The sequence below is a fragment of the Canis aureus genome, chromosome 6, assembly GCF_053574225.1.
Source record: "Canis aureus isolate CA01 chromosome 6, VMU_Caureus_v.1.0, whole genome shotgun sequence".
Taxonomy (NCBI): Eukaryota; Metazoa; Chordata; class Mammalia; order Carnivora; family Canidae; genus Canis; species Canis aureus.
The window spans coordinates 61,715,117-61,742,074 of record NC_135616.1 but is presented as its reverse complement, the minus strand read 5'-3'; the positions used below and the strand labels follow the sequence as shown (position 1 = coordinate 61,742,074).

Genomic DNA, 26,958 nt, shown 5'->3' with positions numbered 1-26,958 from the left:
CACAAGGGTGGGGGGCAGAGGGAGAAGGAGAGAGAATCTTAAGTAGACTCTGCTGAGTACAGAGCACGACATGGGGCTCAATCTCATGACCCTGAGATCGTAACCTGAGCCAAAGCCACAGGTCCAGTACTCAACCAACTGCACCACCGAGGAGCCCTCGTAGATAGGATTTTAGCAGGAACATTTGGCATTAAACTGAGCTGCAACCTTGAGCGGAGGTAACTTCGCTCTGCAAGAGGACAATTCACATTTTCTGTGGTAGGGAAGCTAAATTAGCAATTTTAAAGACTGTTCCCAAACACTGCTGTGCTCAAATAAAGGGGCGAAGGGAGATTAGAGATTTCTCTAAGGGAGAAATCTACAGTTTCAAAGAAGCAGGGTTTGTTTTTTTGTTTTTGCTTTAACATGGTAAAGGAAACTAGAAAATCCAGTGTAGACCATCTAGACCATGCGGCAAATTGGAGTATATTCTCTGTGCTCAGTGAGAAGGCAAATACTCAAGAAATGTGCATTTGATTTAATTGTGTAAGTTAAGAAAATTTACACCACAAATTCACAGTTTCAAAATCCCTCTTTGCTAGATTTAACTGGGGAAAAAAAAAAGCAAGAAGTGGCACAAACATTTGACTATTTTTTGACGCTGCTGCTTTGATATGCTCGCTAGTCAAGACTGGCCAGAACTATTTACCACCTCAGAACAATTTGTTCATTTCACTCAGAAATTAGAAGTGTGTTTTGGCCAATAACCCTAAATTTATTTTGTAGTAGTCATTTTTCTTAATGGGAGTATTTTCCAGATGTTGCCTAAGTCTAGCTGTCTGGGCCCTCTTCCAACAAATGAGGAAAGTTTGATTTCAGAGGTTGTCATTGTTGATTTTGTCTAACCTTTGGACTAATTGGTTCATCCCAATATATTTGCACTGATATATAAGACTTCCAGGACATCGGGAAAACTCATTATTGCTTTTACCGGTAAGTGTCAAAGTTAACTTGCTTCGTGGAATTAAATGTGTTTTCAGTTCAATAGGGATATGCTTTATTCAAGAGGTTTGAAAAAGATTTATAAGGGTAGTAGAAGGGAAGTTTTGAAAAGGATCACAGCTATGGGATACACCTGTTGGAAGCTCACAAAATTATACGGGGAGTTCAGGGAAAGTTGGAATGGTCACTTCTGTGTTTGCTAAATTTTACTGAAGCTGATTATTCCCGCCCCCCCCCCCCAAGCTGGGATTTAAACCTGTAAGTATATGCTATAATTTAAATAGTGTTGAGATAAGGCTGTTTTCCATTTGAGAGGAATTCTAAAGTATTAAATGGTCGCTAACATGATCAAGATGGTGCTTGATGATTTCTTCTGCATAAGATTAAATCTAATGGTCAAATATTTATGATAGAATTAAGGCTGATTATCTTTAAAAGTCTTGTTTCAGGAGTGGGATGGTTCTGTGATTAAATAGCCTTTTAAAAGTTACTGAAACACAGTGAGTAACACAGGATAAATTAGTGGTGAGATTAAAGAACAGTTTTCTGATCTGTTTCTTTTCTTTTCAGTGAGGGTTCGGTCCTTGGAAACAGCCATGCAGTGGAAAATACTTCCCATATACTTGCTGCTCCTCTCTGTTTTCTTGATTCAGCAAGTTTCTTCTCAAGGTAACTTAACCATCAAAAAGACTTTTATTTAAAGACTGTTGCTAATTATTCTGTTTTGATTATCTTGACGATGGAATAGATTTCTAAAATGTATATTTGCTTGAGCTTAATGTATAGTACAATTTTAAAATTATGTGAAGCATATGTGGGGTATTTATAAGCATTTTGAATTTCTCACTTTTTTCTCATGTCTTATGAAGTCTTTCAAGTTTTGAGCTTTTCTATAGAATAATTTTTGTGCTCATTATTCTTATGGTTCTCCAAAATTTCAACAAGATTTAGACACAGGATAAAACTATGCTAGTGTGATACAGTTATCATCAGATGAATTGAAAAGAACAGTGTTGAAATAACATGTAATTTTGGCTTCCATGTTTATTATAAATTTAGTCTTTTACATTACATAAATTATTGATGATTTATTTTGGCATCATGTAAGACTAGATAGTATCTTACAGTAAACATTTACAAATTTTCAAATGGCCTTGTATTAATTTTGAAAGTTCTATCTTTCTTGTAAGGACTACCCAGATACGGACTTACACTTGCATAAATGTCATCTTATATTATGATAGTAAACTATTCACAGTCTTCCAAAAACAGTCAGTCCTGGATGAACAGTTCTTGTTATTCACTAGAGAATGTTAAGATACATCCAATGCAATCACCTTAGCCAAAGTCTCTAGCATGCGATCAAGGTTGATTAGCAACAATAATACCAAGAGTTGGATTTTAGTTTTCCTTTTTTTTTCTTTGATAAGCAAAACTGGAGAGAAGAAAAATCAAGATGCATGGGTGTTATGGTGAAATTATATTTATAAAATAGACACTTCCAGGAAAATAGTTAAAATTCCCACAATCCTAAGCATGAGAGATAACTGCTTGCCATGAACATAGTTTCAGAATCATTTAGATAAAATGGAAAAACACATGAAAGCAAATGTGAATATATAGGAAGGAATTATGGCCACCACGCTAACCTCTGCTCTCTCATGGTAGTATTACAAGGCTCACAACACTGAAAGTGTTTCCTAATCTATATATCCTCTGTAATAAGAACAATTGTTCTCTAAAATGGTTTTACTTTCCTTTAAATGAGTGAATTTAAAATTGGTTGTTAAAATTAACAGGAATAAAAGGACAGTCATTTAATCTACGAAAAGAAGCTCTTCCTATAAAGATAACTGATTTCCTAATTCAGAAATCTGTTAACTAGAAAAGAATAGCCTTTAATGTTGTGTTGTCTGCTTGTCTTGCCTCCTAAACCTGTTATTCTTCTTTTCCTTTATATATAATATATGTATTTATATACATACACTATATATGCATTTTTGTATGTATTGTGCACATATGTATGAAAGAAGTTGTGAAGATTGTCCTAATATTTACTATTTTCTTTGCATGTGAAGACTTTCACTTTCCTGAACTCATTATTTTGAGATTTTTTCAGTGTGGTTCAACGTCCCTGTATGGCTTTAGGACATTGCACCTGCCAATTTCTATTACAGAGATGGATTCAATTGTTACATTTTTGTGGTTATCTCTCAGGAAGATGTTTTCCAAGGATTTTAAAAAATATATTCTCAAATATATTTTTATATCATTACACTTTTGTTTGTATTTTTGTTTTGTTTTACCCAGAATATCTCTCTTATATTCATGCCCAGATGCTATTTGAATGGTTATCTATTTTGTACTCACTGTAGCCATGGTTGTATGCATCTGATTTCCTCAACATTTAAAGAACCCAGTTATCCTCAAAAAAGAAGAGGAAGCCTAGGGAAGTTTTTGCTTGGCATGACCAGCTTGTTTTAAACCCAACATGAGAGATGAGAGGCAACATGATTGGGTGGGAAAAGTGTGGACTTTAGAATCAGAGATATCAGAGTTCAAATTCCAGGTGACCATATAATTTATTACCCAAATCAGGATGCTTCTAAGAGTAAAAGAGGTCAATACGAATAGTTAGTAGGTATTAATTGACCTATATATAATACATATATCCTGGAACTATTAACTAGCTGAGTGTCCCTGAGCTAGTTATTAAAATGTGTTCCAGCTTCCTTATCTTTCAAAAGGGGCTACTAATACTCTCCTGGCAACGTTTTCATAAACGTTAGAGATAATTTATGACTCAATGCCCGGCACAGACATGCTCAATAAATGTCAACTCGTCATCATCTCAGCAGCAGTCTGGGGAGACCTGAAGCTGCCACCCTCCCCCAGGAATGTCACCCACTTTATGCAAAGCCGTTAGCTTTGCCTGATTCTCAAAAGTGTCTTTATCTTCTCTGTCTAGTGAAGAATAAAGTGGCACGATCAAGGTCACATGGAAGATCAGGCAAAGGCCACCTGGACCCATTGCTACCCATCATTCCCATCCTTTTCCAACTGATAAAAATTCTCCCTCACCAAGTGGCTTTATCCTTCTCATTTAGAACTCTTCCTTCCTGTGAAGCAGTTTGGCCATGTTTACGCTAGTATTGTATAATTTTTAGATTTACCAAGCTGTGCAGGGAGATGTGGGGAAGGGTATTCTAGAGATGCCATCTGCAACTGTGATTATAACTGTCAACACTACATGGAGTGCTGCCCTGATTTCAAGAAAGCCTGCACTGTGGGTAAGTCCTGACAGCTGGTGTCTCCCCTATCAAGCAACACCGTTCTGTGAGTCCCCGTGCACCCCCTGCAGTGCTTTTTCCACACTCTTGTGCTTCTTTTTGCTCAAGTGCCTTTCCCTTCCTCGCATACATGTTGCAGTGTGCTGTACCTAATGATGGCGTCAAAGCTCATGACTCCTGGGGGAGGGCGGGAGAGGGAGCCCTGGAAATCTGTCAGGTGCACAAGGTTATTGACTAGTCCTAAGTAAAATGTTTTGTTTTAAGTAGAGAATACTGTGACTCAGGAGTCACTAAGTAAATACCAATGGGTAAATATTCACTACGAATCAGAGATGTAATTGCTTAGTGACAGGATCCCTTAATAGTGTTTAATGAAGAATTTCAGTTAAAACCCAAAGGGTTTGAATTTTAAATTATGAATGGTATTTTCCTTGAACACATTTTGGATCGTTTTATTAACACAGGGACATTTCATATCCAACTTTTGAAAGTTACAATTAAGAGTGGTTCAGAGTTATTATGTTCACTTTGGAATTTGTATGGGAAGTTGACAAATATATTGCTGTACAGTTATGTGTTGTATGAGGTAACCGTTTCAAATAGGCCTTGCTAAGTTATTGTGCTTCTAACCAAGGCTTGTTTTGAAATGAGAAGGCATAATCCATGCCATGGGATTAGGCTGAAATCTTTCAACCCTCCACCTTGCCCAGTTTATCACAATAAAACTCTCTGCATTATAAATGATTTTTGAGCCTAAACAGTGTCCAATCTACTTTAAGCCAGCTCTTTGGAATGTTGTAAGATCTAAACGTTCATTGAATAAATATCTATTACAAAGCATGGTGAAAGGTGGAGAGGATGGAGGGATTTCATATGAAGGGTCCCCACTTTTCCAAAATACATATGTGAAATGACTCCAACAGCACTTGGGTGACTATTGGAGCCTTGAAGGGCAAGGGAAGCTTCTCTGAGTCACCATATTTCTCTCTTAACTTCTCCACTTGGAAAACCACCCATTTTTCCAAATTCCAAATAAAAAACTCCGAAATGCACTTTTGGAACTCTAGCCAGTTATAAGGTGGGAAATGGCTATGAGTACATGGGTGTAGCTGCATCATTAATAATCTATAATGTCTTGTTTTGCTCTGGGTAGAGCTTTCCTGTAAAGGTCGCTGCTTCGAGTCCTTTGCACGAGGGAGGGAGTGTGACTGTGACTCAGACTGTAAGAAGTATGGCAAGTGCTGTCCCGATTATGAGGATTTTTGTGGAAGAGGTAAGCATCATGGGGTTAATCACTGCCTCTCGGTACAGCCAGATCTGCCCGCCTACCTTAGCTTCGCTGATCATGTCTAATATGCCCTCCATCTAGGGACTTGGTTTTACTAACGCAAGCCATTTTGTATTAATTTTGCGTCATCCAAGATGAATTAAAAAAGGAAAGCCTCTCCCAACAGCACGGCCTGGTTCCACCAGGCTCCTGGAGCGCCAGACTGCTGTTAAAGGAACAGAAAGGATAGGGATTGAGTGTACATGTTTTTTCCTCAGGTGCAGTCCAACTGCAGGTAAAACCAACAGTAACCGGCTCACTCAGTGATTTCTTGTCTCATCCTAATGGTGCTGACCCCACAGAGTCAGTGGTCCTTTGAGCTAGCCATGTTTTCGGCTTTCGTGTTTTTGAGTGTATGTTGAAGGACAGAATGGCACTCTCGGCTTCCCTTCCCTCAACTCATTGATTTAGGAGTTGAAGACATTTAATTCATGGGCAAACCTACCAAGGTTAACCATCTGTTGTTAGGTCCCTTCCTACTGTGGCAGTCCATGTTCATCACTGTCTAAATTCCTGTATGGGATAGAGTTGGTAAAAAGAGATATTGTCCCATTTTAAAATCCTCTCCTCTGGTTATAGTTCCTGATGGAGTACTCTGGGAGTATAATAAAACTCTCCAGATTAAAAAAAAATTGTTTTTAAATACTTAAATAAATAATGAATTCCTTTCTTTTACCAAATGTTTATTCTTAAATTCTACTTTTTAAAACAATATTTGTGGAGGTAAAAGCGAAGATAGACATTGCTTGCATAATCTTATCATTTTATTTAAACAAGGCTGTACATCTTGCTTCTTTTGAACAGTGGAGAAATAGGGTAAAATGTTAATCAGCATAGTCAAGGGCTAATTCTTAACTGTTCAATGTTTTCATTGGATGGCATTTCAGAAACGATGGAGACAACACCCTTATAATAAAAATCTCAGAGTGCAGAGTTCCTGCAGCTCTCAGAAGGACCTATAATGAAGGATATGTATTTACTCAGTGCCCTGATAATTGTTTTGGCTATGAGACAAAACACTAAGACTTTATTTAGCGGAGAGGATGGGTGGGGAGGAAGGATGGTTAGAGTATGATGAAGCATTGAAAGAAGATGTTAATAAAGACAATGCTTTATGCTACTGGGTGGTGGGCCAGACTACCCAAGGCTTATGTGGAACTCGACGAAAAAAAATTGATGAACGTCATGCTTCGTTTACAGAACTCACAGAGACAGGGCTTCAACCGAAAAGAATGGAACCACCCAGAGCTTCACTACTTATTAAAAAAAAATAACCATCAAAATATCTTACGAGTCAGTAAGTCAGTAAGGCCTCTTAGTTGTTTCAGGATTACTATAGATACTGTTTGTAGGCATCTCTGTATCTCAAAATTGTAACCTTTTGAGAACTGAAGAAATGTGAGTTAACAGTCCAAGAGGTATTTGGTTCAGGATCACTAGCTAGTATGTCAGAACTGTTTCTTAAATTGATCTACTTGGTGGGGGAAACAGAGGAAGGAGTGTGGTTTTCAGCATTGGTCAGAGTTCCTAGGGGATGTTCAGTAAGAGCAGCAGGATTTATCATAACTCTCTCTACCCAGAGTGTCCCCACCGTTCTCTGCTTTCTTATCTTTCAGAAGACCCTCTGCTTTTCTTCTGGTTCCTAATGATCAAAACCCATCCCATGCCTTCTCTTCCAGACATAGAAAGGGTAGGCGGACCGGAGAGAAAGGTTTCAAAGATACACACCAAAACATTAACAATGGTTGTTTAACTTGGAGAAGGGCAACACATTTTGAGAAAAGCATAATGTGAAGGTGTGAACTTTTTATAAGAGTAAATATTCATGTAATCTTTTGTTCTACATGAATTGAAAGGGGAATTGACATCATTTGATTTAAATGAAAAGATGAATTGGCATCATTTGTAAATCAATTTAAATAATGACTATGAAAACGGGACAAATGTAGTTATTATATTTCTCTTCCTGGGAGCACAAATACCTGTCATCTGCACACAGTAATTATTTCTACCATCACAGAAGATTGGCATAAGGGATGGAGCTGAGAGAGTCAAGTATTTTTTAGGCCAGGAAATATCTTCAGAAATCACCTAGAATAAGCATCTCAGTTTGCAGATAAGAAAACAAAGTTCAAGTGGGGGTTATTAGCTCATTTGCCCAAAGTAAACAAGGGTAGACCCTTGCAGGTCTACGACTAGAATTCAAGTTCTTTGACCCCGCAGCCATTGCCCCTTGTAATTTATAACAATTTGAGAACCAATATTTTGTAGCAATGAGTCTTCAGAATTAATTACTTTAGAGTAGCTATCTTTAGGCTAAGAGACTGCCTGCGCTGTTTTTCACCAGCATTGATTCTTGGAGCTAGATGCCATCTGTGCCTTTCACAATTAAGAGCTGCTGATGACTGTCAACAAGATGTTAATCTATCTGTCTTGCTTGGCCTCAGTGCATAATCCCACATCACCTCCATCTTCAAAGACTGCACCTCCATCTCCAGGAGCATCTCAAACCATCAAATCAACAGCCAAACGTTCACCCAAAGCACCAAATAAGAAGAAGACTAAGAAAGTTATAGAATCAGAGGAAATAACAGAAGGTAGGAAGATGATAGATGTAATAAAAGGTTTTGAGACAGACTAAGCTGTAGGTGGACTAATTTTGTAAGACTTCATAGAATAAGGGAATCACATGAGTCATGAAAGGCTCATTACCCTTTTAAAAATGTGTTCGAAGTCAAAATTTAAGCCAAATTATAAACCGTCAGCTATTTATTTTTCTTATAACTGAGCCCAGCATAAGTGTAGGTTAAAATAATCAGAAGAAACACATCAGGGAAAAAAAATCCCAGGTGATTTTCTGCAGAATAATTACAATCTGTGAGAGAAGAGAAAGTAATATAGTTATATTGCTAGTATCGGTGAGAAGCTTAGCCATCTTGCTTTTAATGGACGTTGTAAGAACAGTTGATCATATTACTGATAAAATAAAAGCAGAATATGGACATTTGTAGCTCAGTAAACAGTATTTCTTATTGTATTTGGACTGGCAGTTTTTTGTTTTAAATTACAGTTGGTGTGATCAACCTTTTTATTTGATTTATAGAACATTCTGTTTCTGAAAACCAAGAGTCTTCCTCCTCCTCTTCCTCTTCCTCTTCAACTATTCGGAAAATCAAGTCTTCCAAAAATTCAGCAGCTAATAAAGAATTAAAGAAGAAACCCAAAGGTTTGAGCATTGATAAAGATCAAAGACTATATCAATGCCATATTAACAATAATTATCTAAAAGCAATGAGTGTTGGTAGAATGATTTGAACACATTTCAGTACTTGGGGCATGTACAGATTTGTAAAAATTATTTTAGAAGATACTAAGGAGAACTTCCTATTAGTGAAAAGCAGCTAAGAAACCACTCTTTAAAACAAATGATAAGAAGATGCTAGGACAGTAGCTCTGGGACCACAGGAAGACACGAGATATATGGTTTTCATTTATGGTTTTCAATTTTAATTCATGTCTACCTATTATCATTTTTTTCTTCTCCTTCCTCTGTGTTCCTTGTGTTTTTATTTTTCCTTTAATTTTCACTTATTTTATTTTGCAAACATTTATAGGCTGCTATTTTAACATGTTAATCCATTAAGGTCTCATATACTTCTCTGGGAAAAGCAATATTATTATTCACATTTTACAGCTCCTTTTTATTATTTTTCTAATGAATTATATGTCATATTTGGCTGATTTTTTTTTGTAGGCTATTACTTCCTGAAAAGAGATTCCCTTTGTTCTGCTTTTCATTATTTCCTGAAATTCTAAAATATACTCTCTTTCTCCAGGAAATACTGAATTTTGGATACTGGAGTTTTGAAGAACTTTTATTTCCTGGGTGGTTGTTATTTCCCCTGAAGCCTTTTCTCTGGCTGAATAGCCAAATACATAGTCTTTGAATCATCAAGGGAGTCCACACCATAGATGTGCAGCACACGTGTGCTAAATGGAACTCATCTCAATGATGAACTCTTCGTGTGCTCTTTGGGCTCTGAAATTCACCTTTGGGATAGCTGCTATGAGAAATCCTGTTAAACAGGGTCTTTTGCTGCCATGGCCGCAATCTCCTCTCTGTATCCCATGGTCTGCTGAGTTTAGGTGTACCAAGGAAAGAGAGCAGCTAACAGCTGTGGGTATGGAAATAGAGTTTAGGAGGGACCATTGGTGTGACTTGAGCAGATTCCTGGGGTGAATCTTTTCATCAATTCATCAATTCATCAATTCCCTAAAATAGCCCAATCAGATAAGTCCAGTATTTGCCATTTTGTAATAAATTAATAGACATATTACAGGTTAGCAATTTGCTTGGAATACATGGCTAGTTGATAAAGATGGGATTTTTAGGTCACTATTGAAGAGGAAACTACTCAAAAATAAAAGATGTGTATATTTTTTTCTAGTAAAAGATAACAAGAAGGAAAGAACTCCTAAAAAGAAACCTCCGCCAGAACCACCAGTTGTAGATGAAGCTGGAAGTGGACTGGACAATGGTGACATCAAGCTCACCCCAACTCCTGACATTCCTACCACCCAACGCAATAAGGTTACCACATCTCCCAAGTTTACAACAGGCAAACCAATAAATCCTAAACCTAGTCTTCCACCTAATACTGATACATCCAAAGAGACCTCTTCAACACCTAATAAGGAGACAACAGTGAAAAGTAAAGAGACTTTAGCAAACAAAGAGACTTCAAGTAAAGCAAAAGAGAAGATTACTTCAGCCAAAGAGACACGAAGTGCAGAGAAAACACCTGCTAAAGATTTTGTACCCACAACCAAAGCTCCTGTTAAATCTACACCCAAAGCTGAAAGTACAACCAAATCTCCTGCTCCCACCACCACCAAGGAGCCCACTCCTACCACCACCAAGAAGCCTGCACCCACTACCCCCAAGAAACCTGCTCCCACTACTCCCAAGGAGCCTGTACCCACTACCACCAAGGGGCCACCCACCACGCCCAAGAAACCTGAACCCACCACTCCCAAGGATCCTGCTCCCACCACCACCAAGGAGCCCACTCCCACCACCCCCAAGAAGCCTGCTCCCACTACTCCCAAGGAGCCTGTACCCATTACCACCAAGGAGCCTGAACCCACCACCCCCAAGGAGCCTGCTCCCACCACTCCCAAGGAGCCTGTACCTACTACCACCAAGGAGCCACCCACCACCCCCAAGAAGCCTGAACCCACCACTCCCAAGGAGCCTGCTCCCACCACTCCCAAGGAGCCTGTACCCACTACCACCAAGGAGCCTGAACCCACCACTCCCAAGGAGCCTGCACCCACCACCCCCAAGGAGCCTGCTCCCACTACTCCCAAGGAGCCTGTACCTACTACCACCAAGGAGCCACCCACCACCCCCAAGAAGCCTGAACCCACCACTCCCAAGGAGCCTGTACCCACTACCACCAAGGAGCCTGAACCCACCACTCCCAAGGAGCTTGCACCCACCACCCCCAAGGAGCCTGCTCCCACTACTCCCAAGGAGCCTGTACCTACTACCACCAAGGAGCCACCCACCACCCCCAAGAAGCCTGAACCCACCACTCCCAAGGAGCCTGCTCCCACCACTCCCAAGGAGCCTGTACCCACTACCACCAAGGAGCCTGAACCCACCACTCCCAAGGAGCTTGCACCCACCACCCCCAAGGAGCCTGCTCCCACTACTCCCAAGGAGCCTGTACCTACTACCACCAAGGAGCCACCCACCACCCCCAAGAAGCCTGAACCCACCACTCCCAAGGAGCCTGCTCCCACCACTCCCAAGGAGCCTGTACCCACTACCACCAAGGAGCCTGAACCCACCACTCCCAAGGAGCCTGCACCCACCACCCCCAAGGAGCCTGCTCCCACTACTCCCAAGGAGCCACCTACCACCCCCAAGAAGCCTGAACCCACCACTCCCAAAGAGGCTGCTCCCACCACCAAGAAACCAGCTCCCACCACTCCCAAGGAGCCTGCACCCACTATCACTAAGGAGCCTGCACCAACTACTCCCAACAAGCCTGAACCCACCACTCCCAAAGAGCCTGTGCCCACAACCCCCAAGGAGCCTGAACCCACTCCCCCTAAGGAACCTGCTCCTACCACCACCAAGGACCCTGCACCTACCAGTCCCAAGGAACCTACTCCCACCGCCCCCAAGGAGCCTGTACCTACTGCCCCCAAGGAGCCTGAACCCATGGCCCCCAAGAAGCCTGTACCCACTGCCCCCAAGCAGCCTACACCCACGACCCCCAAGGAGCCTTCACCCACTGTCCCCAAGGAGCCTGAACCTATGGCCCCCAAGGAGCCTGTACCCACAGCTCCCAAGAAACCTGCACCCACCGCCCCCAAGGACCCTGCACCCACCGCCCCCAAGGAGCCTGAACCCACTGCCCCCAATAAGGAATCTGCACCCACCACATCCAAGGAACAGGTTCCCATCACCACCAAGGAGCCCACACCCAAACTCCCGAAGGAGCCTGCTCCAGCCTCTCTTGAGACGCCTGCTCCAACCACCTCAGACGCCTTTACTACAACTACGACTATGGAGCCTCCCACTACTCCCAAGAACCCTGCTGAGTCAACTCCTAAGTTTCCTGCAGAACCCACACCAAAGCCTCTTGAAAACAGTCCCAAAGAACCAGTTGTACCTATAACCAAGGCTCCTGAAGTGACCAAACCTGAAATGACTACAACAGCTAAAGATAAAACAACAGAAAAAGACATAATACCTGAAATTACAACTGCTGTACCTAAGATTACAACCCAGGAGACAGCAACTCCAACAGAAGAAACGACCACTGAGTCCAAAACAAGTACAACCACACAAGTAACATCTACCACATCATCCAAAAACACTCCTAAAGCAACAACTCTCGCACCCAAAGTAATGACTGCAACACAAAAGACAACTACAACTGAAGAGACTATGAATAAACCTGAAGAAACCACAGCTGTGCCAAAGGATACAGCTACGAGTACTAAAGTCTCAACTCCTAGACCCCGAAAGCCAACCAAAGCACCAAAGAAGCCCGCTTCTACCAAAAAGCCAAACACAATACCTAAAAGAAAAAAACCAAAGACTACACCAACTCCCCCAAAGATGACTACATCGACAATGCCCAAATTACACCCTACCTCTTCAGTGGAAGCCATGCTCCAAACTACCACCAGCCCCAACCAAAGACCTAACTCAGAAATAGTTGAAGTAAATCCAAATGAAGATACAGATGCTGCTGGAAAAAAACCTCACATGTTCCCCAGGCCCCCTGTGTTAACTCCTATATTTATCCCAGGGACTGATATCTTAGTGAGAGGATCCAATCAAGACATTGCCATCAATCCCATGCTTTCAGGTAATAAGCATCAGTTACTTCCAGTTTTAAAATTGGTAATGTTGTTAAACTTTAAGTTGATAAATTTATCTGGGCCAGAATGCCCTGAGTTAGTATCAAGCTATTGATATATATTACCTAGAACCCTGAACTTGTTAACTTGTGGGGTTTTACAGCTTCTCCATAGGTAAGCAGGAGTCAAATCATGTAAGATTATGTGGTCTTTGGAAAATCGAGTAATAAGGAATTTGGTGCCTCTCTGCATTCGATTCACTGTGTACTGATACACAATTCCTCTATATGTAGAGATGGTGTATAGAATGTCAAAAAAAAAAAAAAAGAATGTCAAAAATATTTAGTTGGGACTGTATCCTTAAAAGAGTATAATGCAAAGCAAAAATTTGCAATATTATTCCCTTTTTCAAACCAATTCTAAAGGGCAATCAGAACTGGAAAATGGGAGTTTTGTGTTGGGATCAAGCATCCAACAATTATCTAATTCACATGAACATCAGGTAACCTGGCCCATTTCAATCTCGGGTTTATTTTTATGTATTATTTTTAGGTAATATCACCTTAAGTTAATTATGAAATATAGCTCTTTTCCATTTCTGAGATAGCCCCTGAAGTTTCCCACTAGCCCCTTCAAGAGTTTAGGGAAAGGTGAACAGAGGAGACAACCCTGTGGAAGGATTTGAAAAACATGAACATTCTTCTCATTTTCTTTTATATTGGCTTAATTTTTTGTTTTAGATGAGACTAATTTATGCAACGGTAAGCCAGTAGATGGACTGACTACTTTGCGCAATGGAACCATGGTCGCATTTCGAGGTGAGCTGCGCACATTATTTCCTCTTCTGCCCATCATTTTATTCTTTATGAGAACCAAAGGAGAGTGAAAGTTTGGGTCAGGGTTTCCGGAGGGGAACCTGACTGATAAACTTCCCTCACACAATATTATGAGAACCTGAGAATAATTACCTGTTTTTTGGATTAACATTATTAGACACATTAGAGTAACAAATAAAACTAAGAGCTTGAATGGATACTAGTGAATTTTTCTTTCCACTAGGAATTCAAGCAGTTCAAGTTTTAATCTCATATCAAATAATATGACATTAGGATTTGTATTCCTTGCTCTATTCTATGTAAAAATAACATCTTGATCGCAACGCGTTCAACAGTGCTACATCCTCTGGGACCCTAACAGGAGAACAGCAGTTACTTCATGTCACTTCTCTGCTATACCACTTCATGTCACTTCTCTGCTATACCATCTGCTGGTCCTCTTATAATTAGATTAAATCTGAAAGGAAACAAATCATACACTATTAGCACAGTAGAGGCTAGAGATTTTTAGCAGCCACTGAATTATAACTCTTTAACTAAAAGATAAAGAAATGGAGATAAGTAACTTTCCATAAGTCACAAAGCCAGAAGGATCTTTTTAGTGAAACTGGAAAACTAAAAATATTTCAAAGGCTATGCTAAACCTCAGACCTGAGAAATATCTACTCTCAGCAGTTCAAATACTGCTACACTAGTTCTCACAATGTTGACTAAACTTGTTACATAACGTGTGCCAACACATTTCTGTTTTTCTTGATGATGAGCTAGTTAACAATTTTTCATTTTGATTTCTTTTGGGGATAAGTTACAGTATTCATTCAGGAGGCTCACCTGTCACTTTCAATTTCAGGTCATTATTTCTGGATGCTGAGTCCATCCAAACCACCATCTCCACCTCGTAAAATTACTGAAGTTTGGGGTATTCCCTCCCCCATTGATACTGTTTTTACTAGGTGCAACTGTGAAGGAAAAACTTTCTTCTTTAAGGTAAGAAAAATATATGAGAGAAATCAGCAACTAGGTATTCTTTATCGTAAGAGCATAAATCAGCTTAACCTCCACTTCAGAAGGGTCTCCATATTCTATTAAACTATTCTATCATTAACATTTAATAAAAAGCTAACAATTTGGTAACATTAAAGACCAATTTATTCACTTAACAAAGTTAAAACTTTCTCCCTATATTTATATCTAAGAATGAATCCCTAACCTTTTTATTCCAAAGCAATTAACACTATTTCCTCTGTTAAATTATCAGGGTTCCCAGTACTGGCGTTTCACCAATGATATAAAAGATGCAGGGTATCCCAAACAAATTGTAAAAGGATTTGGAGGACTAAATGGAAGAATAGTGGCAGCTCTCTCAATAGCTAAATACAAGGACAGACCTGAATCTGTGTATTTTTTCAAGAGAGGTATGTGTTACGTAATTGACAAAATTACAAAACTTTTAAGAATTGATTTGCCTGGGAAGTTTTATTCAACATTTTCATTTATTATTGGGTTTACTGTCAAAGGATCTTTAATGGCTGGAATCAAATCTTTCCAATGAAAAAACTGAGGACAGTAAAAAGTATTCAAAGCTCTTTAGCATGCATATTACAATTTCATCTGAATTTTCAGATCACTAATGTAAATGTCATCATTTACTTTCAAACAAAGTTAAATATATATAGAACTATGCACTTTTTTGGCTTTATTCATTCAACAAGTATTTCAGCATTTAGCAATTATTGTTTTTTAAAGATTTTATTTATTTATTCATAAGAGACACAGAGAGAGAGAGAGAGGCAGAGACACAGGCAGAGGGAGAAGCAGGCTTCATGCAGGGAGCCCGATGCGGGACTCGATCCCGGCCGAAGGCAGGCGCTAAACTGCTGAGCCACCCAGGCATCCCATAGCAATTATTTTATAATTCCCTTGATTAACAGCCATTAATGTCTGAACACAGTTCACAAAAAAACACTGATTGTTTCCTCTACCTTGTAAAAGCTCTTTTTCACCTTTCTGGGGGATTAAACTTAATTTTCTTATCACATGTGATTTTCTAATACATAACAGGTGGCAGCGTTCAGCAGTACACTTATAAACAGGAACCCATCAAAAAGTGCACTGGAAGAAGGCCCGCTATCAATTACCCAGTGTATGGAGAAACAACACAGGTTAGAAGACGTCGCTTTGAACGCGCCATAGGACCTTCTCAAACACACACCATCAGAATTCACTATTCACCCATCAGAGTCTCTTATCAAGATAAAGGTAATGTTTCTTACTGTGTTAAAAAATTCTTACATGGGACATAGATGCAATACAGTTTATCTTACAGAATGAAGCTTATTGAATATAAATAGTGACTAAATAGCCCTAATAATTTAAAGCTTGTTGATGCAAAACATCAATTTGCGCCTCAGTAAATGACTAGATCTAGATCTATATAATTTTTCTGTGAGTAAAGAATGTAATTTATTCAGGTTTGTTATTTATAATAAATACCATTTATCAAGTACCTTTTACCAAGAACATTACCTCTGTAAATCTCAGAAGAGTACAAACAGGTAGATAGTTGCACCACGTCAGAGGTGACAAAAACTGAGGTACCTAAGTTAAATAACTCACCCAATATCACAGAGCTACTATGTGACCAAAATGGAATTCAAACTCAGGTCTGTTGGACTCTAATGGCTGCTCTTTCCTGTAGTATATCACTTTCAGGCTGCTATCTTTAAACCTACAGGTTTCCTCCATAATGAAGTCAAAATGAGTTCACAGTGGAGAGGATTTCCAAATGTGGTTACTTCAGCTATAGCACTGCCCAACATCAGAAAACCTGATGGCTATGATTACTACGCCTTTTCTAGGAGTAAGTTATTAAGTAACTTCTTCTACGCTTCTTAAGGATGTGCTCTAATCTCTAAAATATGAATATAATCAAAGCAAAAACAAATGTTCAATGGTGACTTAAGGTCAGAAGTTAAACTAAAATTATTGTAATTGCTCTAAAGAAGAGAAAGTTCTGATTTTCACTTTACTCCCATCAAATTCAATGGGCTGCAATTCAGTTCTGCACTATCCTTCATGAGATTAAAGCTTATTATACTAAATCATTCAATTACTTGAGTAAAACTGCTAATAAGAACAATATTTTACTTCTGTTACCTGTGGCATTTAACAGAGGTCCCAGGTGCCACGAAATACTACTGATTTGCATCATTACACAAGTCCTGAAGATCACAAAGAAATTCTTGAGAACCTAACTTTATTAATTAAATGTTACCAGGGCACTTTTCTTTGAAAAATTCAGAAATCTAAGTTATTCTACTTATATAAATGATGTCAAAATTTTTGTTTAAGGGAAAAAACTCAAGTGATTTATTATTTTTTAAACTTAGTTTTTCTCAAATTCTTACTTTGAAAAAGGAGAAATGACTCTCATTTTACAGAAAGATGGTGAACGGTCAATCTGTCAAGGCAATTGTTTTAGTTTTTGTCAGAAGGTTCAGATTACTTAATACAAACATTTCTGATATTAAAATGATAAACAGTATCTTTGAATATAATAGTAAACAGAAACTATTTTTAAGTTCAGGTGTTTTTTTTTTTTTTTGTCTTTTTAATTAAAAAATGATTTCTCTTCTATTTAGATCAATACTATAACATTGATGTACCCAGCAGAACAGCAAGAGTTGTTACTACTCGTTTTGGGAGGACCTTATCCAATATCTGGTACAACTGTCCTTAGACCCACAGGCAAAGAAGAAGTCAACTAATTAAATGAAGAATGAAAAATTTTGACACTGAAATACATTTTATTAATAAAGAATGTTGAGAGAAGCATACCAATTTAAATACAAAAATGTTTTTAATCTCGACAATCATTATACTAAAACAGGCTTGAGAATCTTATTCACAATTATTACAGTTTACAGGACATTTAATTAATATTTCCTCTATTTATTCCTCCTCTCCCTCCCATTGCATGGCTCACACCTATAAGAGAAAAAAATAACCAAACTGAATGTATCTTTTAAGAAGTTAGCTCAAAACTGGAGTATTCACTTACCCTAGGTCACTATAAAAATTGTTTTCAATATCAAATATCTAGGTATATAGATATAAAACTGTTAGACATTTCACACACCTTCAGTTGAAAATTATTACAATTAGATTAATATTTTCATGGCATGAATACAATCTCTAAGGGTTACATTAGAAAACATGGAAATATTAAAATTTTTAATTAGTTAAACAAAGTCACAAAGCTTTATTTTGTTGTGTAAAAAGTTTAACAACAGGCAGAGATGTAACAAATGACTATCTAGTACCATAACACTTTAGCTTCTCCAAATCTTATTTGAATTCAAGGAAGAAATGAATAAATATGAAATATAAGCACATATTCATTATATACCTATAGTTTACAAATCTTCCTACAAGCAGCTTACAGATTAGTAAACATCACATGCTCAATGTATAATTATTTAATCAATCTTTGGAACATTAAAAAAAAAAACTAATACAAGTTAGAAGCTTAAGGATTAGAAAACTTGTTCCATTTATTACTATCCTACATTCTATCACATAATCAATATGTCAGAAATTTACCTCTCTGTCTGTTAAACTGACGACCACGGACACCTTGTCTCAATGTTGTCTGAAGTCTTACTCTTCTGAAAGGCTTTGGTTGACTACTGCTAGTATCTAAGAAAAAAAAAACCAAACAGTAAAATATAAGAAAGCAAATTAATAAATAAGAAAAGCATTTATAATGGCAAAATCTAGTTACTAAATAAATGCATGGATAAAATGCAGGTGTCATTTGCTTTCAGTATTTAAAAATTGTTTGATTTTTAACAAGGGGCACTTAACAAAAAAAAGAGTAAAAAGTAAAAAAAAAATTTCTTACTAAAAAGAAAGGGCTTGACTTTTTTTACTCATTCACTCCACTCATGTAATAAATATTCACTTGGTGCCTATCACGTATCACTGTGCTGGGGGGGGACTACAATCAACAATCAACACGTATCATCCCTCTTAGGAAACAACAAGCAACAGGCCCCTACAATATAATGTGAGTCATATCTGAATCCTCTTTTCCAGACACTCCAAATCTAATCATTAGCAAATCTTGCCAGCTCGAATTTAAATACATATCCCCATATCTCACCTCTTCTCACAAACTTCACTCTACTATTCTGTCTGAAAAATCCTTGTCCTTACCTTGAATTTATAATATCTTCTGAACTTTCTCCTTGTTTCTACCCATTAAACATTTTCAGTCTCTTGCTGACACCAGCAGCCAAACTGATACTGTTAAATCTTTAAGTCAGATCTTACCATTACTGTCTGAAGCCCTCTAAAAGCTTCCTAAATCCAGGAAAGCCAAAGCAATTACAAAGATCTATTAGGCCTCTTCTCCCCACTCCCTCCTAACTCCTACTAGCCTCTCTCTGGCTTTGCTGTGCTCTAACTACACTGGCCCCTCACTGATCCTGAATATACCACACTGCTGCCTTATAGATACCTGCTATATGTCTTATCTGGAACTCCTTCCTCCCAAAAAATTGCACAGCTTTACTCTCTTACTCCTTCTAGATTTTTATTTAAGTCATTTTTTTTAGTAATGCTTTCTATCAAATCACCTGGCACCTAGTAGGCACTCAAATATTTACTGACCAAGTGAACAACTGCTCAGATTGAAGGTTCCATGGCAGAATTTGAGAATTAGCTATAAACAATTCAAAATAAAAATAGTCAGTGTGGATGGCTGGCTACTCCATCTCTTCAGTAATAAAAATAATTCCCTACCTAAAAATTTTGAGACAGTTAAGCTAGTATAGTGTATTGTTTAAGAGTGTAATATTTGCAGCCAAATGTCTTGAGTTCGTATCCTGGCTTCCGCCCATTATTTACTCACTATGTGCTCTGGAAAAAGTTATTCAACATTTCTGTGCCTCAGTTTCCATTTGAGTGATTACCATGTGAGGTGATGTGAGAATTAAATAAGTAAATACATGTAAAGGGCTTAGAATACTATCTGATACACAGTAAGTGATCAATAAATGTTAATTTTTTAAAGTACCACAGAAATAATTTTTATTGAAGGAAAGATACATAAAATAACCCTTTTCAAAGTTAACTTCAAAAATTTGAAAGCCTAACTTTGAAAAGTATTTACATCAGCAAATTTCAAATACTTTTGGAGTAATAGACCTCCTACCCTTCAGCTCTCCACATATGTAGAACAAATAACAAGAAGCTCCTCTGGTTTAAAGAGGCAGGAGACCTGAAATACTGTTCCTTAGCTTCACTCCCAGTAACCCATCCCTCCAGCCCTGGTTGCACCTCTAGTACAACCAAGTCTTAAAACTACATTTCCTTTAATAAAATACAATTTCCCCTTTAAATACCAAATCTTAAATTTAAGAAAAAAAATTATCTACTTGTTACTAATAAGATCATCTTTTGTAAACAAGTTGTGTTGTAAACAGTTGTGTTGCCCTCAAGAGCTGGAACTTACCTACAGAGGAACTGGAAGGAGGATCCTGGCTGGTAGAAGGAAGATCTGATTCATCAGATGCTTGGACAGGTTCTTCTTCCTGCTGGCTATCAATTTCTAGGCCTGCTTCTGAGCTAATGCTAAGAAAACAAAAATTGATTAGAAAATACAAAACTGGGGCAGCCCAAGTGGCTCAGCAGTTTAGCGTCACCTTCAGCCCAGGGTGTGATCCTGGAGACCCGGGATCCAGTCCCATGTCAGGCTCCCTGCATGGAGCCTGCTTTGCCCTCTGCCTGTATCTCTGCCTCTTTCTCTCTCTCTCTCTCTCATGAATAAATAAATAAAATCTTAAAATAAAATTAAAAAAACCCAACAGAACAAAAACAAAAAATAAAACTGATCCTTGAGGTATCCTAAATTGTTCCCAAACTCTGATATAGTTTATCACTTAAATAACCCTAAGCTCCCCTGTAACTCAAAATTGTAGACTCCTGATATGGGTAACTGTATATTTTTTTAAAAGGAGTAGGGGAGGGACACCTGGGTAGCTCAGCAGTTGAGTGCCTGTCTGCCTTTGGCTCAGGGTGTGATCCTGGAGTCCTGGGATGGAATGCCGCATCAGACTCCCTGCATGGAGCCTGCTTCTCCCTCTGCCTACATCTCTGCCTCTCTCTCTCTGTGCCTCTCATGAATAGATACATAAAATCTTTTAAATAAATAAATAAATAAATAAATAAATAAATAAATAAATAAATAAATGAATGAATGGAGTAGGGGAAAGATAGCTCAAGTTGCCTTTTCTTTATCCCTCTTTTCATTAGGACATGTTCCAGTTTTTTAGTTTCTTCTTTTTTTTTTTTTCTTTTTGACAAAGGGCATTCACTTTCTTGGTAACATTCATAAGAGATGGCTTATCCAGATTTTGAAATCCCAAAACAGTTTTGTTGGAAGGCAGAGTACCAAAACTGTTGGGAATTCACAAGTACCAACCAAACCAAACAATGTGCCACTAACTCACCATGGGCTCTAGGCCAGATGAGACATGCTGTGGGTATGTGAATTCCTGGCTCAATGGCTAGAACTCCAACACTCTCTAGACAATTCAAAAAAGCATATCAAAACACAAGGGAGATAATATAGTCCAAAGGTAAGTTGCTGAAAACTTCAGTGCAGTCATTAGTAAAATGTATCTTAAAGAGTTCTCTCATGACTATCTGCTGAAGTTGACAAGTGCTAGTGAAGTGTAAAGTGCATGGGGCTGAAGTCATAGGTAAAATCTAGTCTAAGCCAGTTCCTAAGGAACTTCCTTAGGCCTAAGGAAGTTATTTTAACATGTTCTGAGTCTAAGCTTTCTCACTGTAAAATGGAGATCATACTTTGCAGAGCTTTTGTGTGAGTTAGAAATGACATATCTAAAGTGACTTGCATACATGGTATGAAATTAATGGCAGCCAATATTCTCAGCAGGGTCTGTAATCTCCCCCAAATTAAGCAGCACTTTGTTAGAGCATAATAGACTTGCTTTTTTCCTCATATACTAGAATTGGTCTATAATTATGCTAAGAAAATATTGCTAAATAAACAAAATCTTTGAGCTCTACCTAGGAAATCTGGGTTCTACTTCTAGCTATGCTTCTATGAAGTTGTCCAGACCCCCCCCCCCTTTTTAAAGATTTTATTTATTTATTCATGAGAGACAAAGAGAGAGAGGCAGAGACACAGGCAGAGGGAGAAGCAGGCTCCATGCAGGGAGCTTGACACGGGACTCGATCCCAGGTCTCTAGGATCAGGCCCCAGGCCAAAGGCGGCGCTAAACCAGAGTCACCCGGGCCACCCCAAACACCAAATTCTAAATACATATAAAGAATAAGTGAGGTTCACTTGACAGCCCACTACAAAATGGAAAGTGAGTTGTTTCCTAATTTTCACAGAAAGACTTCTTTCTTACGGAAAGTTCAAGCAGCTATATTAATTGAAGGGTTTCAGTAATTTTAAAGAAATCATTTTTCTAGAATACATTATGTAATTTTCAGGGAGATAAACATTTAAAAAAATTACTTTCTGCTGTAATGATATCCAAGTCCTAAAATATACCACTATATGCAGAAATCAATCTTCCAAAATGTATGGCTTGGTTTGTTTTTGTAATGGGATGCTACTAAAAATACAGCTCAATAAACCATTTCTTGGCTAAAGGAAAACAAGTATAAAAGTCTAAAGCAAGTGAAAATTATAAAGTAAATATTTACCCTTCAGATTCTGCCTCCACAAATACTTCATCTCCATCATCACCTGTTGCTGTTTCATTTGTTGTGGATAAAGTGCCAGTGGATGTTGTCACCATCGGAACAGACTGAGAGGCATGCTCTGAAGCATCAGAGGTAGTACTCTCAGTAAACACGGTCACTTCAAAATAAAAAGAAATGAAAACTTTTGACTTGGTGGTTTACCTAATTTTTAGCCAGAAAATGTCTCACAGTTTTCCATTTTACCAATAAAGCACATAATCTACTAGTCTGCCTGTGATACCTACCTGGGGCTGCTACTTGTAGAGGGGTAGTGGGAACACTTCGGCCACCTGATTCTTCTTCATGAGCTAGGAAGAGGGGTGTTTCATACATTCCTAAGCCTAAAGACAATTCCAAATATTAATGAATGATTGAAAGAACACCGAACTGGCAATATGCCAGGTATCTGAAAGAAAACAAATGAATCAGTAGAGACATACCATTTTGCTGAAACTCACTAATTAGCCCATCAGGCAAAAATCAATCTCTCAAAAACATAAATACAACTGAAACACATCCTTTAAGTTCACTAAAACTCAGTATCCTTTGAAAAAATACCTAAAATGCTGCTCTTATGGGTTGATATAAAGCTAACTTTATTGAGTACCCAACTATGAACCAGGTACTACTATGTTAGAATCTACTCACCAAACTTCAAGATATTACTCCTCCCCTTTATGCTAAAGAAATTGAACTTCTAGGAGGTTAATTAACTTCCCCAAAGTTACAAAACTAGTAAATGGTAGCATTCCAATTTAAGCCTAGACTTGTCTTCCAAGCCTAGGAATTGTATAAAATAAAAAACCATATAAAAATTTGAATCTATATAAATATATGACTTATATGGGGTTGTAGATTAATTTTTTATTTGGGGCTTATTATAAAAGTAGTAGGATTTACTTACAAAATGCCATACAGCTTCCCACAAATTTAATTGGTTATATGAATGCCAAATGAAAATTAAAAGGTAATTAATTCCACAAAGAGCATTAATTCATGTTCAACAACCAACTATTATTACTTAACTTAGGGGTCATTCTATTTTATATATTATAAATATTTTATCTTCCTTACTTTTAATGTTGGTGGAAAATATCTAGTTTTATACATTTAACTAGGAATGTTAAGTATCAAGCTAAACATAAAAAATGCTGCATTTCTTCCAACCACTTTAAAATGGCTCATAGTATCTATGTATTTATATTGGTTCAATAAATTTTCCTGAATACTTGATACACATAGGACACAATACTAGGAGCCAGGAGAGATTTAAATGTAAAAGCTAGTCTTCATGCTCAAAGAACTGAGAATTTTGTTGTAAAGTATGATTTAAAGGTAAAGCAGTGTTTAACATGTAGCAAATACAGATTTTTTTTCATAAGTTTGCATAGGAATTATTTAGATATCAACTTAAAAAAATGTATTTACTCACTTTAAAAAAAAATCACATCTGAATAGTTTATTATTGAATGTGTGTAAACCCAGGAGATCTAAGCATTTATTTATCTATTTACCTCCTTGAGAAGCAAGTTGGCCAAGATCAGAGTGACTTGAACTTGTTTGTGGCATATCTTCAGGTGGCCCAAACCGGAATCTAGGAACACCAGCAACTTGTGGGGAACTAAGTAGATAAAAATTAACTTAAGATAGAATTTAAAGTTATCTTGTTTAAATTACAATGACAGAAAACAATACAGGAGAAGGGAGAACAAGCACAAAGCAGGAAAAAAAAAAGATTGAAAGTTGATACAAAAATCCTTATAAAAACATTTTCAAAATATCAATTGTCAATTAATTTAATAATAATATTATATATATGACTTATAGGTGTAATTTATATGTAACTTTCAGGCCTCCTGAACCATGCCTCAGACTTCCTGAATCTGCTGGGTATCAATCTCCATGTAGATACACTAAAAACAACACAAATCTAAAATGAGATGTAACAAAAAAAGGGTTAGAATGAAGTCACGAGACGAAGTTTTATCTTAGTTTTCACTGCTGAGTCACAGATACATCGAGTGATCTCTATCCCATTTCCTCTCTGAAAGAGCTCCCAAGGTCTAGAAAAATTCTAGTATTAGACGGCTACACACTTTTTTTCTTCCCTTGTTCTGATAAGACTATCATCCATCTTCCTGCTCACAATCCAGGATATAAAACAGCATTATCTCTCTTTGCCCACTCCTGACCCTACCTTCCTTCACTAGCCAGCCACTAATGTTTATGGATTTATGTCTGTAATAACTCTTTAATCTATTTTTTCCCCACATCGACATTATTGCTTTAGTTAAGGACATTTTCTTTCAGGTGGATTTTATTTTACTTTTTTTTTTTCAGGTGGATTTTAAAACTTATCTTTATGAAGCTATTCTACTATAGAAGAACCTTGCATTCTGAGCAAGGTTGAATCTGTTGACTGGCTGTCATTCAGAAGCTGTTTAATGGAGTCTGTTTCTGCCAGGCTGACTTCCAGAAGGGAGAGGCAGATACTGAATGGCTGGCTTGTAAAATCATGTTAGTTAAGACGAGTTATGAGCAAGTTTAAAATAGGTTTTGATAGGAGAACCTGGGTGGTTCAGTCAGTTGAGCATCAGCCTCCTGGTTTCAGCTCAGGTTGTGAGCTCAGGGTCATGGGATCAAGCTTTGCCTCAGCTCTGCTCTCAGCGTGGAGTCTGCTTGTTCCTTTACTTTTGCCTCTACTCCTTCCCCCACTCTCCTAGCTTCTGCGTGCACTCTCTCCCACTCTCTCATAAATAAATAAATGCTTTTAAAAAAAAAAAAAAAGGTTTTGATAGCTATATGTTACCATATACTACAGAAAAAATCAATTTTTTCCAAGTTTGTGGAACTTTTTCATTCTGATATTCAATTATATCCTGCTACACAGCTAATACTTTAGCCACAATTAAACGTGTACTTTCACTCAGAAAGCTTTTTTATCCTTTAGGAGTAGTGGTATAGCACAAGTTAGCATAGGTCCTGGAGCCAGACTGATTGGTTTGAAACCCAAAACTGCCACTTACTGGCTGTCTGATGTTTGACAAATTTGTTAATGTATCTGTAAACATCTCTGTTAATGTATCTGTAAAATAACAACAATAATGGTGTCTATTCTTATAGCTATAAAGATTAAATAAACTAATTCATGGAAATGTTTATAGACTGTCAGGTATTCTTTTCTAAAAAGAATCTTAGAATTCTTTTCTAAGACATCAATTCAATGTCATCTCCATTAAGTTGTCTCCGATTCTTCTCCCTTAATTGTTGCAAAGAATCCCTTCTTTTGTATTAAAAAGCCTCTGGCTTATGCTTTTATTCTTCTAGACTATTTAGGTGACAATCAGTTCCTCATATGCTTGCCTTTTGAAGTAATACCATCCCATCACAATCACTGCCATTACCAACACCTTTATCAACATTTGCAAGGCACTTACTACATGCCAGGTAATATTCTAAACACATTAGCATAAATTCAGTTCATTTAATTCTCACAACTTACATGGTAGGAATTACTGTGTTATTATTCCCATTAGTAAAACGAAGATACTCAGGAATAGAGAACTTAACCTGATACAGCTAGCTAGTAAGCAGTGCAACTAGGTTTCAAACCTGGGCTGAATCTGAAGTCTGTGTTCTTAACCACTGTTACACTGCATTTAAATTTCAAATTCCTGATGGAAGCAGCTATATTTTATTCACTTTTTTTTTTTTATAGAGAAAGTGCACAATGTGGGAGTTGGCAAGAGGGTTGGTAGGTGGAAGGGCAGGAGAGAGAGGAAAAAATCTTAAGCAAGGTCCATGCTGAGCTTGGAGACTGACTTGGGACTCGATCTCATGACCCTGAGATCATGACCTGAGCCAAAATCAAGAGTCGGACACTTAACTCATGAAGCTACCCAGGTGCCCAGCCCTTCATTCACTTCTATATAATTTTCCTCAACACTATACCCTCACCCCTGCTACCACAGTGCTTAGTACACCAACAAAGGACTCAATGAATCAACCGAAAGGGAACAAACCGAAAGGGAAACAGGAAGAAATGATTAGTCACAAAATATGTTCTTTTTTCATGAACTTACTGAATTGCTTCAGCAAATCCATCAGTACGATGTGGAACCACAAGAGTTGGAGTACTTGGAACAGTTCTGTCTTCATCATCAAAAAAATGCTGCTGCTAAAACAAAGACAGAAAATAAGGAATAAACAGGACAGAAACATATATATGAACTATACACATATTTGCTAAACAAATGAGTCACTTTTACATAATGTGTAAATAGTTACCATGCCACCTATTCCTGGAGTCAACTGCAGCCCCCGTCCTACAGATTGCCTCCGAGTCATCTGAATTCTC

At 37.9% G+C, this 26,958-nt stretch overlaps 2 protein-coding genes across 9 annotated transcripts in view; one reads left to right on the top strand and one right to left on the bottom strand.

Moving 5' to 3' along the window:
• Positions 1 to 855: 855 nt before the first annotated feature.
• Positions 856 to 17,653, top strand: PRG4 (proteoglycan 4). Of its 7 annotated transcripts, XM_077901909.1 has the most exons (14): positions 1,081 to 1,239; positions 1,552 to 1,650; positions 4,149 to 4,271; positions 5,425 to 5,544; positions 8,046 to 8,195; positions 8,702 to 8,824; positions 10,047 to 11,396; positions 11,469 to 12,989; positions 13,722 to 13,799; positions 14,668 to 14,804; positions 15,076 to 15,232; positions 15,879 to 16,076; positions 16,552 to 16,677; positions 17,459 to 17,653. In XM_077901909.1, exons 2-14 carry the CDS (start codon positions 1,578 to 1,580, stop codon positions 17,554 to 17,556), a joined length of 4,254 nt encoding a protein of 1,417 aa, XP_077758035.1. In that variant the 5' UTR covers positions 1,081 to 1,239; positions 1,552 to 1,577; the 3' UTR covers positions 17,557 to 17,653. The 7 variants fall into 7 exon arrangements, with proteins under 7 accessions (XP_077758037.1, XP_077758034.1, XP_077758035.1 ...); XM_077901908.1 differs by lacking the exon at positions 1,081 to 1,239 and adding an exon at positions 858 to 972 and having other exon boundaries at positions 10,047 to 12,989; XM_077901907.1 differs by having other exon boundaries at positions 10,047 to 12,989.
• The window catches only part of TPR (translocated promoter region, nuclear basket protein), a 65,471-nt gene continuing 56,116 nt past the window's right edge, over positions 17,604 to 26,958 (bottom strand). The window contains exons 44-51 of one of the 2 annotated variants that reach the window (XM_077901906.1): positions 26,889 to 26,957; positions 26,684 to 26,778; positions 24,116 to 24,222; positions 22,847 to 22,942; positions 22,563 to 22,719; positions 20,335 to 20,453; positions 18,420 to 18,515; positions 17,604 to 17,804 (exon numbers count right to left, since the gene is read on the bottom strand). In XM_077901906.1, coding sequence (XP_077758032.1) covers positions 17,749 to 17,804; positions 18,420 to 18,515; positions 20,335 to 20,453; positions 22,563 to 22,719; positions 22,847 to 22,942; positions 24,116 to 24,222; positions 26,684 to 26,778; positions 26,889 to 26,957 — 795 coding nt within the window. In that variant the 3' untranslated portion in view covers positions 17,604 to 17,748. The remainder of the gene's footprint in view (positions 17,805 to 18,419; positions 18,516 to 20,334; positions 20,454 to 22,562; positions 22,720 to 22,846; positions 22,943 to 24,115; positions 24,223 to 26,683; positions 26,779 to 26,888; position 26,958) is intronic. The other variant, XM_077901905.1, reaches the window with a different exon arrangement.